We start from the raw sequence: 20,763 nt of genomic DNA, 5'->3' as shown, positions 1-20,763 counted from the left end.
TCACTTAAATTATGTAGAAAGCAAAGTGTGGACTTGCAAACCAAAGTTATAATAAAACTAGCTTTTTAAATTGCCCGTGTATTTACCTTTACTGAGATCTTTATTTCTTCTTATGCCTTTGACTTACTGTCTCCTGTCCATCCTTTCCCATTCCTAAGGGAGAGGTTCCATTATTGAGGACTTAAATTATATAGAGAGATGTCATTCTCAGAAATGTTTGGAACCCAGTATCTATAGTGGCTAATGAAATCCAGAAAACTTAATTGTCTGTTAGTAATCACCTTCTTATTTATCAGGAATGATAGATTTATCCCCACTGGATAAATCATACCCTAAATAATGTATTTTATTCTGACAAAATTCTAAACTTTCTTTGGAATTTGCATGTCCTTTTTGAGCTAAAGCAGTAAGTAGTTAAATGGAGTTAGTTTTAGAGCTCTTCTCATCTTTAGAATAATGAAAACTTGCCCATATATTGTATAAGAGTAGAGTGACAGAGAAATTTAAGTTCCTTAAGCTTCTTCAGTAAACCCTTGAGGCATAGCTATCTAGATAAATTGTTGACTTTCCCAAGACAAAATAGTCACACCATCTGGATCTAAAGGGACACTATAGAAAGCAGAACGTGTATTTATAGTGGTAAAGTATGTAAAGTCGGGTAGCACTGAAGATAAAATAGTATTTGGGCTTAGTACTGCAAAGAATTGGGGCCACGGTTATTTTATTTATTTGTCATGAACAGATCTTTATCTTCACCCATTGAGTTTCTTGACTGGAAAACAACAGTGTTCAAAGACTGGCATAAAGTGTGATTCATCCGTTCTCTATTAGGTTTTGGACTATTCATTTTAATTCTTAACTTCTGGTTTTAGAGATATTATGTAAAGTTAGGTGGAGGTTTGCTGCTAATATCAGTAAGACATTTTGCCCACAAAGAGTGCCACTTCATAGAGATCTTAATTTGGTTTGATCATGTCAAAGGTACCAGTAGTCAATATTCAAATATAGCTGTAATCTGATTACAAATAGAAAAATCCTCAGAAATCTAAAAAAAAAAAAAAAATCAGGCAAGAATTTAATTTTGCAATTCTAGTTTACATACTAGATTCCTTTCTCCGATGCTAATGGGTGTGGTGACATAAAGGAGAAAATAATATGTCTCACTTGAGAATCCAAGGATAACAGTTGTAGGCTAAAACAGTAAGGAATATCTCTGGATTATTAGAGATATTCACTATCTGAGTAGTTCATTGACTCTGAGGAAGAGATTATGTGATGATGGCAGGATTAATGGTATGAGTAAAATGTTTGCAAGGTTTCTTTTAATATTTAGAGAAATTTCTCTTTGCAAGTTTGAGGATAAAATGGGAAGTTGGATACATGATTTTCCCTCAGAGCAGTATCATTGATTTGTCCACTTGATTTTTTTCCCCCTTCATTTTCTTAGCTAGTTCAGGAGAGTTTTTTCCCCAGTGGCCTTTCCGATTATAATAAATATCTACAAGTGTCTTTACCAAAAGGCTCACTCCTTCAGTGCTTGATGACTGAAATGGGAACATTAAGCTGTTTTATCTATAAGACTTCCAGTTCATTTTGCTTTTGTTGTAAGGCTTTTTGAACAGCTGGATTTGGAGATCTAGTGATGGGGCTATTTCCCATTCTAGTTTTGGTTGCACATTAAATCTATTTCCAGATTTAAGGCTGTTCACAAAAAAGTGAGGAGAAAGCTAGAGGTCACATGTACTTCAGAATGTACTCCTCAACGAACTGTCCCTGAGGTCTTCAGTAAATTCTTTCCTTGCTTGCGGGAGTGCTTTAGAGTGTAAATTATTTTCACAGAAAACTGGCCAACAGCCTCCGAAAGATTTTGTCCAACATCTACAGCTTGTCTAAACCTGTCTGGTTTCCTGTGCGGTTTGTGATTTCCTAAGCCATTCTTGGGATCTTCTCACTTTGCTTTTTCCATTCAATTTATTTTTTCATTTGAGAATATGAATCATTGGTACACATCTGGGAACTGGCAGTATTATTTTTAAAATTTAGCCTATAAGAATTAAAATATTTTTTTAATTTTAATTTTTTTTTTTTTTTTTTTTTTTTTTTTTTTTTTTTTTAGTAATCTCTATACCCAGTGTGGGGCCCAAACTCACGACCCCAAGGCTGAAGAGCTACTCAGATAGTGAATATCTCTAATAATCCAGAGATACTCCCTTCTGTTTTAGCCTACAATTGTTACCCTTGGATTCTCAAGTGAGACATATTATTTTCTCCTGTAGGTCACCACTCCCATTAGCATTGGAGAAAGGAATCTAGTATGTAAACAGAAGTCACATGTTCTTCTGACTATGCCGGCCAGGTGCCCCAATAATTAAAATATTTTAAAGTAATTGCTAACTTTAGAAAAAATAAAAAGCTGTGTTAGATAGAAATGTAATTATGGTATATTATATGGCTGAGCACTGAATAAAAATTGCACAGTCATGATAGTATAATTATTGAAAAGTGAAGTCACAATTTTTAGTAACTGTTGGAAGAACAGAGGGAGCAGATGTTAGGTAATGGTTGTACAAGAAAGCTAAACTCCCACCTATCATAATAGGAAGTCAGTAGATAAAATTTTTAAGTAGATAAATCAACATATATTTAGAAACACGGAGTCAAATAACAAACATTTGAAGTGGTTCCCACTTTTAGATCTAATGGCTTTAAATTATGAGAATTATTCAATAACATAGAAAAAGAAAGTTTGAAGTCATCTTGAATCTAAAGGACAGAACACAACTTCTATCAAAAAAGGAGGGAGAGAAGGAAAAAAAGAAGTGGAATCATATATGTGTATTTTAAAAAAATGCCCTGTAGTAGTTTTGATTTTATAAAAAATTATTTTGGTGAATTTAAAGAATTATGTCATCATGTGAACATTTGTGCCTAGATAATAAAATGGGTTTCTTTGGGAACTCTAAAGGATTATAGGCTAATTGTATACTATTAATTTTAATAACTTTCGATGAAAGGTATTTTCTTGAAGAAAGCTTTGGAGTCAGCCATGTTTAGAGTTGTTTAAACAATTTTAAATCAATGCGTTTTATCATGAAAAGCAACTGGAAGCAAAATTATTGTATGCTGATTCCATGACAGGTAAAAAATCATAGACTTGGATTAAAGTTGCATTTCAAGAGCATACAATAATACATACAATAAATATGTTTAACTTTTATTTAAATTGTGAACTCAATTAAAAGTTAAAACTTTCAGTTGCTCAAATTTATGTTTTAACTTTTCATAATTTTTAAAATAGGAAACTCTTCAGAATGAAAAGGAAACATTAGCAAAGCAACACAAAGAAGCAATGGCAGCTTTTAAAAAGCAGGTAAAGGATAGACAAACACCAGTTTCAAATATTTCATCTCCTGTGCTCCCATATGAATATTATGCTAAGTTGTTCTGCATACTCACTGAAGACAAAAGAGTACTAATGGAAGCAGGAAATAAAGTCATTTTGAATCACAACTGACAATAAAGAGTAATGTAGTTAGAAAGAGCTAGTTAAGGAAACAAATTAGAAAATTGTTTTCTTTGGAGGTATGTTTTCATCTGTCCTAAGTAAATTAGGTTAGTTTTTGTGTGCTCTTCTTCTTTCTCTCCATTCTTCCCTTTCTCTTTGGTTAGAGTATCCTAGGATACTCTTTTTTGCTTTCTTCCTGTATCCAGGCCAGAAATAGAATGAGATGCACGTAGAGCGATGTGAAAGATGAGCAGATGTGACTATTATGCACCGAAATCTCCATAAATACTATCAGCATCTAAGAAAGAGCAGAGAAAAACATATACATACATATGTACATACATACATATGTATGTATGTACGTATGTAAAAGATTTTTAAAAAATGAATAGCAACTCCTTCAGTTGTTTTGAGTTTTATAGCTCTACTACTTCAAATGTGCTCATGGAAAATATTCTCAGGAAGTGTTTTTCCTTATAGCCATTCTAGCATCACCATTTTCCCCCTTTTTCCTTCCCTCTCTTTTGTCTTTATTTAAGTGTGTGTGTGTTTAGAAAGAGAAATGCATAAAAAGAAATACATCCTGTATAAAGTAAGTCACTAGTTGACCAAAGTTATTTGTAATTCACACTGTAGTGTGGTTTTGTTTAAGCAGATGATAAACTTTCTTCCTTTTAGTCTGAGATGGCCTCACCAAAGTTATGGAAGTTTTATTTGAAGACTAAGCCAAATATACCACATAGTATTCTCTAGGAGAAGGCAAGTTTGTGTCTCTCTTACTTGTCACAGGGGACTTTGGGCAAGATAAGAATATCCAGATATCTGAATGGTAGTTTAAAAGTGCTCTTGAGGGGCGCCTGGGTGGCGCAGTCGGTTAAGCGTCAGACTTCAGCCAGGTCACGATCTCGCGGTCTGTGAGTTCGAGCCCCGCGTCAGGCTCTGGGCTGATGGCTCAGAGCCTGGAGCCTGTTTCTGATTCTGTGTCTCCCTCTCTCTCTGCGCCTCCCCCGTTCATGCTCTGTCTCTCTCTGTCCTCCAAAAAATAAATAAACGTTGAAAAAAAAAAATTAAAAAAAAAAAATAAAAGTGCTCTTGAGCTCTTTTTCTCCTATGTTTTTGTTTGTTTTTTCTCCTCTTCTCCCCTACCTACCACTCTCCATTTCTTGATTCTTGCATGAGCACTGTAAGGGATATGGAAAATGAGATGGAGAAATTCCAAGGAAAATTGTATTTCTTGACAGTCTTGCCTGGTATCCTTGTGTTGCTTGGGATATTTAATTAGTTTTCTTTGTCATGTTGACTTTGGTTCCTCTGTTTTAGAATATCCCTATTTATTTATTAGACTGCTACATGCATCTTTTAAAAAATTTCAGAAAATATGTCAATGCCAATTCAAATGATACTCATTTCATAAAAGTGTGCCTTCAGAAAATGTTGCATGTCATTATTTATGAGTAGATGGCAAAATATTGAAACATCGAAGAAAAAAAACTTCTGGAAGGAAAAACTAAATTTTCAAGGGTGATTGGTGTCTCTAATCAATTTGATTAAATTGTTCATTTCTTTTGGTGACTGGCTTTTTGCCCCCTTTTATATATTTCATTATTTTCTCATGTGTGAAAGTAGCACATTCACATTGTATTAAGTTCAAACAATATAGATGTGTAAAATATTTTTGTAGTCTCACTGACCAGTGTAAATCACTGTTAACTGTTTACTTACCTGTATTTTAATTTTTAAAATTGTTTATCAGTTGAAAATGAAGATGTGTGCCTTGGAAGAAGAAAAGGTACTTATTAATTTTTTAATAATTTAAACCATAGTTAAATGCATTCATTATTAGTTGTGCACCATAATGAAAAACATTAATAATAGACAAATGGAGAATGTTAATTGTTTGAAATCTTAGAAACAGAAAGACCCAAGGAACTCATGTTACCTGTTAGTTTACAGTTGATAATACTGAAACCTAGCAAGATTAAAGAACTTACTGAAGCTCCCATTTTAAAGTCACAAAGTTGAGACTAGAACCCATATCTCTTCAGCCTCCAAATTAATGCTCTTTATACTCTATTGCAGTGTTTCTGTTAACCATATTTTTAGTGCTTTATCAATGTAATTACCTATTTAAAAAAAATAAAATGATTTTCATCTGGATGCAGACCAGATGCAACTGGAAAAGAAGATACAACCCTGAGCAATCCTAGAAATTCACCTGGCATTAAATATTTTCCCTACTTAATAGTTAATATATGTCTTTATTATATCAATGAACATACTATTTATAAGCACCTTTAAAAAAATTCTCCTATATCTTTATAAGACAAATATACTTGTATGTATCTTATTAATTAGGATATATTTATTCTAGCTATATGAATTAAATAATTATATAGTGTCCATAAATTCTCAGGAATGCTCTACTGATAAAATGATTTGTTATGACTTTTCATTTCATGATATTTGTCATCTTGTAAAGGCCTTATGGTAATTTCATGATATTTTGAAGTCATTAGAAATGTAAGTTTTGGTGCAGATCCAGGTTTAAAGCCTGCGAGGTGTTAGTTTTAAAGTAGAGGTTTTGGTTCTTGAGCTTTTGTATTTTCCCCATTAATAATATTTCATTTACACTGGAAAATACTGAAATATAGGTTTGTTTGTTTTTTTTTACTTAAAGGGAAAATATCAACTTGCTACAGAAATAAAAGAGAAAGAAATAGAAGGATTGAAAGAAACATTAAAAGCATTACAGGTAAAGTAACTGAGCATTGCTTTAAAAAATAGTTTGGTATTTTAGCATTGTATTAGTAAAATGTCCACTAAACATGTAAATTAGCAAAACAAAGCTGGTAAAAGTTCGTATACGATGGTAATTTTTTCCTGAAAGCCTTGAATTTCAAATTAGGATTTTTCCTCATCTTTTATTTTATAAAGAAATATTAGGGGCACCTGGGTGGCTCATGGGTTGAGTGTCTAACTCTTGATTTCTGCTCAGGTCATGATCCCGGCCGGGGCTGTGGGATTGAGCCCATGTCAGGCTCCATGCAAAGTGTGGAGCCTGCTTAAGATCGATCTCTCTCTCTCTCTCTCTCTCTCTCTCTCTCTCCCCCCCCCATCCCCAGTTGTGTTTGCTCTCTCTCAAATAAAAATGTAAAAAATGAAAAAGAAACATTAAAATAACTTCATTATTTCTTACTATAATATAATTAAATAGATGTGTGTTATTTTTAACACTCTGTAGATGAAAAAACCAAGTCAGGCCTATATATTAAAACTGATTACCTGTGGTCCTTAAAAGTTAAAATAAAATAGCATTAAGCAAGTCATCATTACTTTCTCAGTACTGTGCTTATTTTCTGCCAATACCGAGATGACAAAAACATCACATTTGCCTTTAGGTTGTTCACAGCCTCATACAGAATATAGATGATATCAACTGATGATAATCAACCCATCAATTATCAACTAATGATGATTCATTAAATATACTTATTGAAGGTGTACAGTGTGCCAAGCAGTGTTCTAAGCCCTGGAGATATAACAATGATAAAAAGGGACAAAAATTTTGCTTTTATGGAGTTTCCATTCTAGGGGGGAAAGATAAGCAATAAAATGAGAGACAAGGAAAAACGAAGATTGTTGGGGGAGAAAATACCTGGTTTTGAAGTATCACCCTATAGGGCACTTGTACCCCAGTGTTTATAGCAGCACTCTCAACAATAGCCAAATTATGGAAAGAGCCTAAATGTCCATCAACTGATGAATGGATAAAGAAATTGTGGTTTATATACACAATGGAGTACTACATGGCAATGAGAAAGAATGAAATATGGCCCTTTGTAGCAACGTGGATGGAACTGGAGAGTGTGATGCTAAGTGAAATAAGCCATACAGAGAAAGACAGATACTATATGGTTTCACTCTTATGTGGATCCTGAGAAACTTAACAGAAACCCACGGGGGAGGGGAAGGGAAAAAAAAAAAAAAAGAGGTTAGAGTGGAAGAGAGCCAAAATGTAAGAGACTCTTAAAAACTGAGAACAAACTGAGGGTTGATGAGGGGTGGGAGGGAGGAGAGGGTGGGTGATGGGTATTGAGGAGGGCACCTTTTGGGATGAGCACTGGGTGTTGTATGGAAACCAGTTTGACAATAAACTTCATATATTGAAAAAAAAAAGTATCACCTTATAGATAACATTAATTACAAAGAGTAAAATATGTTTTTATGATGGAAGGATCCTGATGGTCACTACCTTAATCAGGTAATTCACACCATAGTGTGGATTTGTTTAAACATATGATACACTTTCTTTCTTTAGTTGATTAAGGTAGGACAAAGTTTCCCTTTTCTTCACATTCTCACAAACCTTGTTATCTCTTGTCTTTCTGATCATGCCATTCTAATAGGTATAAGGTGATATCTCATTGGGTTTGACCTTGTATTTCCCTGATGAGTAGTGATGTTGAGTAACTTTTCATATATGTGTTGGCCATTTGTATGTAGTCTTCCTAGAAAAATCTTTCATGTCCTTAGCCTGTCTTTTAAATTGGTTTTGTTTTGTTGCTGGGGAGCGTACAAGCTCCTGATACATTGTGGATGTTAACCCCAGTCAGATACATGGTTTGCAAATGTTTCTCCCATTCTGTACGTTGAGTTTTCAGTCTGTTGATTATTTCCTTTGATTGCAGAAGCTTTTTTGTTTCGTGTAATTCCAGTAATCTGTTTTTGCTTTTGTTGTTTGTGCTTTTGGTGTCATATTCAAAAAATCACTGCCGGGGCGCCTGGGTGGCTCAGTCGGTTGGGTGTCCGACTTCGGCTCAGGTCATGATCTCGCGGTCCATGAGTTCGAGCCCCGCATCGGGCTCTGGGCTGACAGCTCAGAGCCTGGAGCCTGTTTCGGATTCTGTGTCTCCCTCTCTCTCTGACCCTCCCCTGCTCATGCTCTGCCTCTCTCTGTCTCAAAAATAAATAAATGTTAAAAAAAAAAATTTAAAAAAAATCACTGCCTGGACCAATGCCAAGAAGTTCGTCTCCTGTGGTTTTTCTTCTGGTAGTTTTATGGTTTCAGGTCTTATGTTTAAGTCTTTAATCCATTTTGAGTTGATTTTTGTATATAGTATGAAATTTTGTATATGATGCAAGATAAGGGTCTGATTTCATTTTTCTGCATGTGGATATCCAGTTTTTCCAGTACCATTTTTTGAAGAATATCTTTTCCCCATTATATATTCTTGGTACCCTTGTTGAAGATCAGTTAGCTGTAGTTGAATGGATTTCTATTCTCTCTATTCTGATCCATTAACCAGTATGTGTGTTTTTGTAGCAGTATCATACTGTTTGGATTACTATAACTTTGAAATGGATTTTGGAATCAGGATGCATGATGCCTCTAGCTTTGTTCATCTTGCTCAGGATTGCTTCAGCTATGATTTTCTGGTTTTAGGGCCTTTAGTGGTTTGTATGAATTTTAGGATTATTCTTTGTCTGTAGAAATCAACGTTGTGATTTTGATGGGGATTCCATTGAATTGGTGGATCATTTTGGGTAATAGGGACATTTTAAATATTAATTCTTCTATCCATGAACATAGGATGTTTTTCTTCTTATCTGTCTTTTTAAATTTCTTTCATCAATGTTTTATAATATTCAGTGTACAAACATTTTACTTCTTTGGTTGAATTTATTCCTGAAAAAATTTTTAATTACTGTGAATGAGATCGTTTTCTTAATTTCCTTTTTGGATAGTTTGTTGTTTGTGTTAGAAATATGGCTGATTTTTGTATGTTGATTTTGTGTCCTACAACTTTACTGTATTCATTTATTCTAAGAATGTTTTTGTTGAGTCTTTAGGGTTTTCTACATATCTGATCATGTCATCTTCAAATTTTTTTTTTTCAACGTTTATTTATTTTTGGGACAGAGAGAGACAGAGCATGAACGGGGGAGGGGCAGAGAGAGAGGGAAACACAGAATCGGAAACAGGCTCCAGGCTCTGAGCCATCAGCCCCGAGCCTGATGCGGGGCTCGAACTCACGGACCGCGAGATCGTGACCTGGCTGAAGTCAGACGCTTAACCGACTGCGCCACCCAGGCGCCCCACATGTCATCTTCAAATGAATAATTTCACTTCTTTCTGATGCCTTTTATTTCTTTTTCTTGTCTAATTGCTCTAGCTAGGACTTCAGCACTGTTTTGAATAGAAGTAGTAAGAGTGAGCATCCATGCCTTATACTGAATTGATTATGATGTTTACTGTGGACTTTTTGTAGGCTTTTATTGTGTTTAGGTGTTACCTTGTGTACCTATTTTATTGAGAGTTTTTATCATGGATGGGTGTTAAATTTTGTCAAATGCATTTTCTATATCATATTGAGATGAACATGTGGATTTTTTTTATTTTGTTAATGTGATATATCACATTGAATGATTTGCATATGCTGGACCATCTGGCAGCTCAGGGATAAATCCCACTTGGTCATGGTGTATGAAACTTTAACATGCTGTTATTTGGTTTGCTAGAATTTTATTGAAGATTTTTGCATCTGTGTTCATCAGGTATATTGGCCTATAGTTTTCTTTTCTTGTGTTGTCTTTGACTTTGTTATAAGAGTGATGTGGACCTCATAAAATGAGTTAGGAAGTATTCCCTCCTTTTCTGTATTTTAGAAGAACTTAAGAAGGGTTGGTGTATTAATTCTTCACATGTTTGGTAGAATTCATCCATGAAGCTATCTGGTTTGGGGATTTTCTTTCTTGGGAGATTTTTAATTACTGATTCAATTTCCTTCTTAGTTACCACTATATTTACACTTTCTGTTTCCTCTTTCTTCAGTTTTGTTAGACTGTGTATTTCTAAGAATTTATCCATTTCTTCTAGGTTATCCAGTTTGTTGATGTGTGGTTGTTTCCTTTTATTTATGAGTCATCCATTGTGATGTCTCCTTCCATTTCTGATTTTATTGATTTGGATCTTCTCTCTTTTTGTTTAATTTATCCTTCCAAAAGAATAACTCTTAGTTTGGTGATTTTTTTTTTCTGATTGTTTTTCTATTTATTATTTATTTCTGTTCTAATATGTATTATTTTCTTTTGCTGGTTTTGGGGTTCTTGCTTTTTCTAGTTCTTTGAGATGTAAAATTAGATTGTTTATTTGAAATATTTCTTTTTTCAAGGTAGGCATTTATATTATAAAAACACCCATTAGTACTGCTTTTGCTGCATCCCATAAGTTTTGGTGTGTTGTGTTACTGTTTTTGTGTATCTTAAGATACTTTTTAAATTCTCTTTTTTTTTTTGACATGATTGTTTAAGAGTGTTTAGTTTCCACATAGTTGTGAATTTCCTGTTTGCTTACTGTTGTTGATTCTTGTTTCATTCCACTGTGGGTAGAAAAGATATTTGGTATGATTTTGATCTTCTTAAATTTGTTAAGACTTATTTTGTGACCCAACATGATCTATCCTGAGAATGTTTCATGTGTACTTGAGAAGAATGTATATTCTGCTGTAGGGTGAAAAGTTCTGTGTATATCTGTTAGGTCCATTTGACCCATAGTGAGGTTTAAGTCAACTGTTGCATGATAGATTTTCTGTCTGGATGTTCTGTACATTATTGTAAGTGAGGTAGTAAAGTCTCCTACTATTATTGTATTTCTGTCAATTTCTCCCTTCAGGTCTGTTGATATTTGCTTTATGTATTTAGGTGCTCTGATGTTGAGTGCATATATAATCGTTACAGCTTCTTGTTGAATTGACTGACCATTTAGCATTATATAATGACCTTTTTTTGTCTCCAGAGACAGTTTTTGACTTAAAGTCTATTTTGTATGATGTAAATATAGCCACCCCTGCTTTATTTTTGGTTTCTGTCTGGTATCTCTTTCATCTCTGTACTGTCAGCTTATTTGTGTCCTTAAATCTAAAGTGAGTCTCTTGTAAGTAGTATAGTAGTCCCCCTTTATCTATGGAGGGTATGTTTCTAGACCCTCAGTGGAGTCCTGAAACCATGGAGAGTACTGAACCCTAAATATACTATGTTCTTTTTCTACACATAAATACCTATAATCAAGTAAATTAGGCACAGTAAGAGATTACCAAAAATAATAAAATAATTATAATAATATAAATGTTATGTGAATATGATTTCTTTCTTTCCCTTTTTTTTCCTCTCTCAAAATGTCTTATTGTACTAAACTCACTTTTCTTGTGATGATGTGAGATGATAAAATACCTATAGGATGAGATGAAGTGAGGTGAATGATGTGGGAATCAGTGACATAGTGTTGGGCTCCTATTAACCTTCTGATGACACATCAGAAGGGAATCGTCTGCTGCCAACTGCATTTGACTGTGGGTAATTGAAACCATGGGAAGTGAAATCACAGATAAGTGGGGACTGCCATATATCACTTGATCATGTTCATTTTTTGAAACCATTCAATCACTCTATGTCTTTTGGTTGGAAAGTTTAATCCATTGACATTTAAAGTAATTATTGCTAGGTGTAGAATTACTGATGTCATTTTATAAATTGTTTTCTGTCTGTTTTGTAGTTTTGTGTATCTCTTCTTCTCATCTTCCTTTGTTGTGTGATGTTTCTGTAGTGATTTTTATTTTTTTCCCTTTATCTTTTGTCTATATATTGTAGGTTTTTATTCTTATGCTTATATGAAGACTTACATAAAATATTTTGTAGTTATAATTGCTTTAAGTTGGTAACAACTTTGATTGCATACGAAAACACTACACTTTGACTACCCCTGAACTTTGTGTTCTTATAGGCCAGGGTTTGCTTCTTTTTATATTGTGTATTCATGAACAAATTTTAATTTTTGTAACTTTTATATAAGGGTTTTATAAGTACATATAATTTATGTACTAACATATCAGTCTTCAATTATTCTGTATTTGTCTATATGTTTACCTTTACAAATGAGAATTATTCTTCCATATGCTTTTGCATTGCTGCTTGACATGTTTTTGTTTCAATTTGAAGAACTTCCTTAAGTATTTTTTTTATAAGGCAGGTCAAGTGGTAACTGATTCCTTAGTCTGTTTGGGAAAGACTTTATCTTTCCTTCAGTTTTTAAATGATAGTTTAAAAACTAGGTATAATTTTCTTTCTAGGTATAATATTCTTGGTTGGCAGATTTTTCTTTTGGTACTTAGAATATATCCTCCCACTCTCTCCTGGCCTGTAAGGTTTCTGCTGAGAAGTCTATAGATAATCTTATTGGAGTTCCCTTAAATGTGACAAGTTGCTTTTCTCTTGCTACTGTCAGAATTCTCTCTTTGACCTAGACAACGTGATTATAATGTGTCTTATTGTATTCTTCTTTGGGTTCATTGTGTATAGTCCTCTGAGTCTCATGAATCGGGATCCATTTCCCTCCCAAGATTTGGGGAGTTTTCAGCCATTTTTTTTTTAATGTTCTTATTTATTTTTGAGACAGAGACAGAGCATGAACGGGGGAGGGTCAGAGAGAGGGAGACACAGAAACTGAAGCAGGCTCCAGGCTCTGAGCTGTCAGCACAGAGCCCGATGCGGGACTCGAGCTCACAGATCATGAGATCATGACCTGAGCCGAAGTCGGAAGCTCAACCAACAGCCACCCACGTGCCGCAGCCATTATTTCTTTATATAAGCTTTCTGCCCCTTTCTCTTTTCTCCTTCTGGGATTCCAGTAATGCTTATATTGATTCCTTTGATGCTGTTTTGTAAATTTTGTTGGCTTTCTTCACCCTCTTTCAATTGGTTTTCTTCTCTGATTGAATAATTTCAAATGATGTCTTCAAGTTCAATGGTTCTTTCTTCTATTTGATTCAATGTGCCCTTGAAGCTCTCTCTTGCATTTTTTTTTTCATTTCATTAATTGCATTTTCCATCTCTACAATTTTTTTAGTTCTTTTAAAAATGATTTCTGTGTCTATTGAACTTCGTTTTATACATATATTTTCCTGATTTTGTGGAATTTTCTATCTATAGATTTTAAGTAAATTATTTTTTCCTATTAATGACTTATTACATGATCCTGTGGTAAGACACTTTGTCTTTCTGAGCCTCAATTTTCCTTCAGGTAAAATGAAGAAATTGAAATACATCAGAATTTCTCAAATAAGTTCGCTTCATGAACCAGTAGCATATCTACCTTATTTACTCTGGATGTCAGGAATAAGGGATTTTGGGAGAGGTATTCATTCATCCACCCAAAAGAGACATGAATAAGAGAGCATAGATAGAAGGTGGTAAAAGTTGGGTTGGGAGTAATGACCTGTCACGTTTTCAGGTCTATAGCTCTATGATGTCATGTTATTTCACTAAATTTTAAACTTACTGAATTTTATAAATTAGGATAGTAATTATTCCTACAGAACTGAGGGCATATTTAACACATAATGTATTATTTGTACTATTGGAAACACAATTTTATTAGGCCTTACCTAACCACAGTGACAAAAGGGAATTAAATTATAGTAGTGTGTAAATTTATCCATAAGGATTTCTTAGACATTTGGGTACTTTTGTAGTTTGGAGAGTCATAAACTTACAGAGGTGTTGAAAATACAATACAAAGAACTTTTTTTTTAATTATTTAAGAGTATTTTTCCAATCTAATACCCTTTTGCCCCCAAAACTGTAGTTTATCTGTCCTACAATCAAGGACATTCTTCTAAAAAACCCTAACAACATCATCAAAATCAGCAAGTTAACATTAACATATAACTATAATCTCTCAGGCCCCAGTAAGGTTTTACTAGTTGTCCTAATAATGTGTTTTATAGCAAAAAGATCTAGTTTAGAATCTTGTGTTGCATTTATTTGTCATACCTCTTTAATCTCTTCTATCTAGACTAGTTCCTCAGTCTTTGTGTGATTTTTATGACTTTGATACTCTTGAAGATTAAAGACCAGTTGTTTTGTAGAGTGTCCCTCTGTTTCTGTTTATATTGATGTTTCCTCATGATTAGATCAGTTATATATCTTTGGTGGTAATATACAAAGAAATGTCTTGTTCTTATAATTGAATCCTATCAGTTCATAATTTTAATTTCCCTATTGATGATGTTAACTTTGTTTATTTGTTTAAGGTAGTATCTGACAAATTTCCTCACTGGAAAGGTACTCTTTTCCTCTTTGTAATCAGTATTTCATAGGGAGGTACTTTGAAATTATGTAAATATTCTCTTTCTCACCAAACTTTTAATATATTCATTTATTTATATCAGTATAGACTCATAGTTTTTATTTTATTTAGTGGATTAAAATCTATGACTGTCATTTATTTCGTTGCTCAAATTATCCTTGATTTGGCTACTGGGAGTCTATAAAGCTGATTACTGAGTCTTTTGGATATGCTTTCATTCTTTCAGCATTTTCCTGCTTTTAGATAAAAACAAATATGCCAGGATCATTTTATAATTTATCTGACCTCACACTGGAATGAGCCATTTTTCCATTTTCTATGTTGCCATGGTTCCTTTTAGTGGAAAATAATATGTAGAAGCAAAGATCTGGGCACTATTACACTTGTTACTATTGATATGTCACTGCTTTCGATTTTCTTGGTGGACAGAGATCTACGTATGTATTTACATACACACAGATATCATTTATATTTGTGTTTATTTATACCTTATAATGTTTATTTCTCTAACAACCTAGGTATATAAAAAACCATGAATTCACATTATCTCCAATTTTAATACAAAACCACAAGGTTAATTTTCATTTATTTTCTCCCCGTATGTATACATTTCTTTCCTCTTACAGTGAGAAATATGACATTCTTTATCCTTAACATATTTACTTGTTCAATAAACTACCCTGTGTAAACCAGTTTACCATTTTGCCGTGCCTTCCTTCCTAAATGAATGCCTTGTTTTCCCTACTTGGACTCTGACCCCTTGAGCTGGGTTGCCCTTTTTCAGTGTTGCCCTCCTCACCCTCCTCAGCTTCTTTTTAAATTTTATTTTATTTTCATTCCAGCTTAGTTAACATAAAGTGTTATATTAGTTTCAGGGGTATAATATTGTTATTCAACAATTCTGTACATCACTCAGTGCTCTTTACAACAAGTGCACTTCTTAATCCCCATCACCTTTTTTGCCCATCTCTCCCTGCCCCCCCACCCCCGCATTTCCTCTCTGATAACCATCAGTTCTCTATAGTTAAGAGTCTGTTTCTTGGTTTCTTTCTCTCTCTGTCTCTCTCTCTCTTTTGCCTTTGCTTATTTGTTTTGTTTATTAAATTCCACATGATTGAAATCATATAGTATTTGTCTTCCTCTGACTGACTCATTTTGCTTAGCATTATACTCTAGCTCCATCCATGCCATTGCAAATGGCAAGATTTCATTTTTTTTATGGTTGAATTATATCCCACTTACACATATATACAACACTTGGGTTGCTTTCATATCTTGGCTATTATATGTATCCCTTTGAATTAGTGTTTTTGTATTTTTTGGGTAAATACCCAGTAGTGTGATTGCTGGGTCACATAGTAGTTCTGTTTTTAACTTTTGAGGAACCTCCATACTATTTTCCACAGTGACCGCACCAGTTTGCATTCCCACCAATAGCGCATGAGTGTTCCTTTTTCATCACATCCTCACCAGCACTTGGTGTTTCTTGTGTTTTTGATTTTAGCCATTCTGACAGGTGTGAGTTGATATCTCACTGTAATTTTGATTTGCATTTTCCTTATGATGAGTGATGGTGAGCATCTTTTCACGTGTCTGTTGGCCATCTAAATATCCTCCTTGGAGAAATGTCTGTTCATGTCTTCTGCCCATTTTTAAATTGGATTATTTGGTTTTTGGGTGTTTTATAAGTTCTTTTTATGTTTTGGATACTTACCCTTTATCAAATGTGTCATTTGCAGATATCTCCCATTCTGTAGGTTGCCTTTTAGTTTTGTTGATTGTTTCCTTTGCTGTGCAGAATCTTTTTATTTTGATGTAGTTCTAACAGTTTGTTTTTGTTTTTGTTTCACTTGTCTCAGGATACATATCTAGAAAAATGTTGCTATAGCTGATGTCAGAGACATTACTGCCTGTGGTCTCTTCTAGGATTTTTATGGCTTTAGGTCTCACATTTAAGTCTTTAATACATTTTGAGTTTATTTTTGTATATTGGTGTAAGAAAGTGGTCCAGTTTTCTCAACACTGTTTGTTGAGGAGACTGTCCTTTTTCTATTGGGTATTCTTCCCTGCTTTGTTGAAGATTAATTGACCATGTAATTGTGGGTTTATTTCTGGGCTTTCTGTTATGTTTTTCTGATGTATGTGTCTGTTTTTATGCCACTACCATACTGCTTTGATTACTACAGCTGTGTAATATAACTTGAAGTCCAGAATTGTGATACTCCCAGCTTTGCTCTTCTTCTTCAAAATTGCTTTGGCTATCAGGGTCTTTTGTGGTTCAATATAAATTTTAGAATTGTTCTACTTCTGTGAAAAATAATGATGTTATTTTGATAGGGTGGCATTAAATGTGTAGGTTGCTTTGGGTAGTATAGTCATTTTAACAATATTTGTTTTTCCAATTCATAATCGTGGAATGTCTTTCTGTTTATTTGTGTCATCTTGAATTCATTTATCAGTTCTAGTAGTTTTTTGGCGGAGTGTTTTGGGTTTTCTTTTATTTCTTTTTTTTTTTCTTCAGTAATCTCTGCACCCAACATGGGGCTCGAACTTGTGACCCCGAGATCAAGAGTCGCATGGTCTTTGGACTGAGCCAGCCAGGTGCCCTTAGGGCTTTCTGTATATAGTATCATGTAATCTACAAATAGTACCCTACTCAGCTTCTGATTCCTCACAATAGATTTCCCTCAGTTGGGATTGTCTTCCCCATTCAGGCCTGATACCGTGTTCTGGAATGCTGCTACTACGACCTGTTCACCCCTTTCCCATGGATACCTACCTTGCCCTACTCTACCCCCATTGACTTAGGACTGAATTGTTCAGGAAAAGGGGAAAGGTTAAATACTTTTTAACATAGTTTTGAGGGACTTTATTCCCAAGTAACATAAAGCCAGTTAATGGAAAATTAATGGGAAAATAAGGTGTGCTGTAAAGAAAGGCACTTTACAGTCAGTTTTTCATGATATTTTCTATAAAGTAAGGGATAACTATAATAGCAAAACATTTGTACTCTGTCTTTGAAATTGGCTTCTGTAGTTAATAATTAGTGTCAGTATAGTTCCTGTATTAGAAACGTGTCTGTATCTGATACTATAATCCAGTTCAGTGTAATTAAAAAAAAAACTATTTTTAATGTTTATTTATTCTTGAGAGAGAGAGAGAGAGAGAGCACAAGCGGGGGAAGGGCAGAGAGAGGGAGACACAGAATCTGAAGCAGGCTCCAGGCTCCGAGCTGTCAGCACAGATAGAGCCTGATGCAGGGCTCGAACTCGCAAACCGTGAGATCATGACCTGGGCTGAGGTTGGATGCTTAACTGGCTGAGCCACCCAGGCGCCCCCAATTCAGTGTAATTTTAACATGAAAAAAATCATATATATATGTAGCCTGCATAAAAAGATTTCATGTCAGCCTAATTATATTGCTTTCAAATTCTACTTATGTTTCATTGGAACACAACTATGTGGTAGCTTTTTAAGGTGGAAAGTGCTCTAGAGATGTTGATAAAATAGAGCTATGAATCATGATTCAGAAAGAATTAATGTTTGAAGAATAGTGACCAGAAAGAATTTTGTAAATTTGCTCTAGATGTATGGCTTTTATCTTTAGCAGATGGTAGCTGTGTTAGGGTTCTTCAGTGAAACAGAGCCAATAGCATATATATATTGGGAGAAATTTATTATGAGGAATTGAGTCACCCAATTATGGAAGCAGAGAAGTGCGATAGTCTAATGATTCCATTGCTTCAAATGCTGATCTCATCCAGAAACACCCTCACAGATACACTCAGAAATAGTCTTTTGTTTCATTTAAGTTGCCATATAAAATTATCACATTAGCAAATATGAAATTCAGGGTTAGAGTGAAAGTGTTTCTCTCTTATCTTTCCAGATGACTTCTATCCTTTTACTTTTCTTTTGTTGGAATGCCTTAAAAAATACTCTGATCTCATCCCATCTCATGTCTTTCAAATGGGACGTATGTTCAAGACTTTCAAATATGTATCTCCAGCCTAGATTGACATGAAACATGGTATGTTCAAAATCATAAACATGATTTTTTTGTTTGAGAAAATATTCCCCTACCAGGGTGCCTGGGTGGCTCAGTCAGTTAAGCATCCAGCTTCGGCTCAGGTCATGATCTCCCTGTCTGTGAGTTCAAGCCCCATATCAGGTTCTGTGCTGACAGCTCAGAGCCTGGAGCCTGCTTTGGATTTTGTGTCTCCTCTCCCTCTGCCCCTCCCCTGCTCGCACTCTCTCTCTATCAAAAATAAACATTTAAAAATAAATAAATAAATGATAGAAAATATTCCACTCCTAAAAACTAACTTCTTTGTCTTTTCTTTCCTTAGTAATTATGTCTTTTTTTTTTTTACTTTTTATTTTTGAGAGAGACCGAGACAGAATACGAGTGGGTTAGGGGCAGAGAGAGAGGGAGACACAGAATCCGAAGTGGGCTACAGGCTCCAAGCTGTCAGCACAGAGGCCGACTCAGGGCTCGAACTCACGAGCTGTGAGATCATAACCTGAGCCGAAGTTGGATGCTCAACCGACTGAGCCACGCAGGCACCCCTTATGACTCCTTTTTTTTCCTGTTGCAGATTTGTCAACATTTCCCTCAGATTATATCCAGTTCTGGCGACTTCTTACTACATCCATTATTAAAACCCTAGTCCTCTTTCATTATCTTCTTTCATCTGGATTATCACACTGGCTTATTACCTGGTTTTCCTGCTTCCACTTTTGTCCCCTGTTAGTGTTAATATAACACTCAGAGTGATCCTTTAAAAAAGTAAGTCAGGCTATGTTATACTTGTGCTTAGAACTTTTCAATGTCTTCCTGTCTCATTTAATATAAAAACCTAAGTCTATATCCTGCAGTACAAGACCTACAATGAATTGGCCCTCTCCCCACTCCTACTTTTCTCTGAACTCCTCTACTGCTGTTCTTCTCTTTGCTTATTCACTTCCAGCCACACTTTCTTGTGGTTTGAACACACCAGATGTTTTCCCCACCTTAGGGCCTTTGCACTTGCCGAAATACTCTTCCTCATTCCTGTCAAATCTGGACTCAAAAGATGTCAACCTAGAAAGAATTTTCTTGCATATCTCATGTAATCTCTTTCCTTGATTTATTATTTTTCTTTACTGCTTATCAATATTTAATAGACCTTATATTTTAACTTATTTATATTGCTTATTTTCTACAATATCCAGAATTTAAGCTGGATGAGATTTTTTTTGTGGTTCAATATTATACCCCCTGTGTGTACATTAATTATTTACTTATAGTATGCATTCAATATTTGTTGAAGAAATAAATCACACATAACCTCTTCCAAAAAAAAAAAAAGAAATAAAATTATCAGCTTATTCAAGGCAGCATGCTAAAAAATTGATTTCATAGGAAATGTGAAGTAATTTATTTTTGCTTAAAATTTAACAAATATAAACAGAGTTTAAGAAAATGAGTACTCATACACAGCTGGTTGGAATTTAGCTTGGTCAGACATTCTAGAGGACTATGTAAGAATTGTTAAGAGTCTATAAAAAGGAACAAATATTAGGAATTCTGCTTATTGGAATTTATTGTGCTGCAATACATAACTACAGTTCTTAGTACAAGCATGTTTATCTTATAGTAGTGTCATAAAACTGTAAACTGGGTAAACCTACAAAAATGAGAGTGATTTGGTAAAGTGGAATACTATGTAACCATTAAAAAGTTGTGTTGTAGATTAATTCGTCATAGAAAGGTGTTTGTTATTTATTAGGAAAAAATAGGCTACAAAATAGTTCATATATTGTTATTCCACTCCCCACTCACCCTCTTTTAAGGTGTAAATGCATAGCAAAATAACTGAAGTACCAAAGTATTAATGATTGTTATTTCTGGTTTCTGAGATGATTTTTTTTTAAAACAGCTTTTCCCTATGCTTTTCCATTTTATCAGATTTTCTACAAAGATCTGATACTAAAAAGCAAACTCTCCTAGAAATGCTGTTGCTATCCTGCTTGCTTTATTTTTCTTCATAGTTGTCACTCTCTAACTTCTGTACTTTTTACTTATATTTTATTGACTGTCTCACCATTACCCCCACTAGACAAATTCTAAAGG

The 20,763-nt window shown here is 34.3% G+C and overlaps 1 protein-coding gene across 1 annotated transcript in view; it reads left to right on the top strand.

Annotated features, from left to right (window-relative positions):
- CCDC73 (coiled-coil domain containing 73) overlaps positions 1-20,763 on the top strand; it is a 126,922-nt gene that overhangs the window by 36,889 nt on the left and 69,270 nt on the right. Inside the window, exons 3-5 of the mRNA XM_045484886.1 lie at positions 3,299-3,370; positions 5,259-5,294; positions 6,183-6,257. Of these exons, the coding sequence (XP_045340842.1) occupies positions 3,299-3,370; positions 5,259-5,294; positions 6,183-6,257 (183 nt within the window). The remainder of the gene's footprint in view (positions 1-3,298; positions 3,371-5,258; positions 5,295-6,182; positions 6,258-20,763) is intronic.

This window comes from Leopardus geoffroyi, chromosome D1 (genome assembly GCF_018350155.1).
Source record: "Leopardus geoffroyi isolate Oge1 chromosome D1, O.geoffroyi_Oge1_pat1.0, whole genome shotgun sequence".
Classification (NCBI taxonomy): Eukaryota; Metazoa; Chordata; class Mammalia; order Carnivora; family Felidae; genus Leopardus; species Leopardus geoffroyi.
Note: the sequence above shows the minus strand (reverse complement) of the source record. Positions and strands in the feature narration are given on the sequence as shown.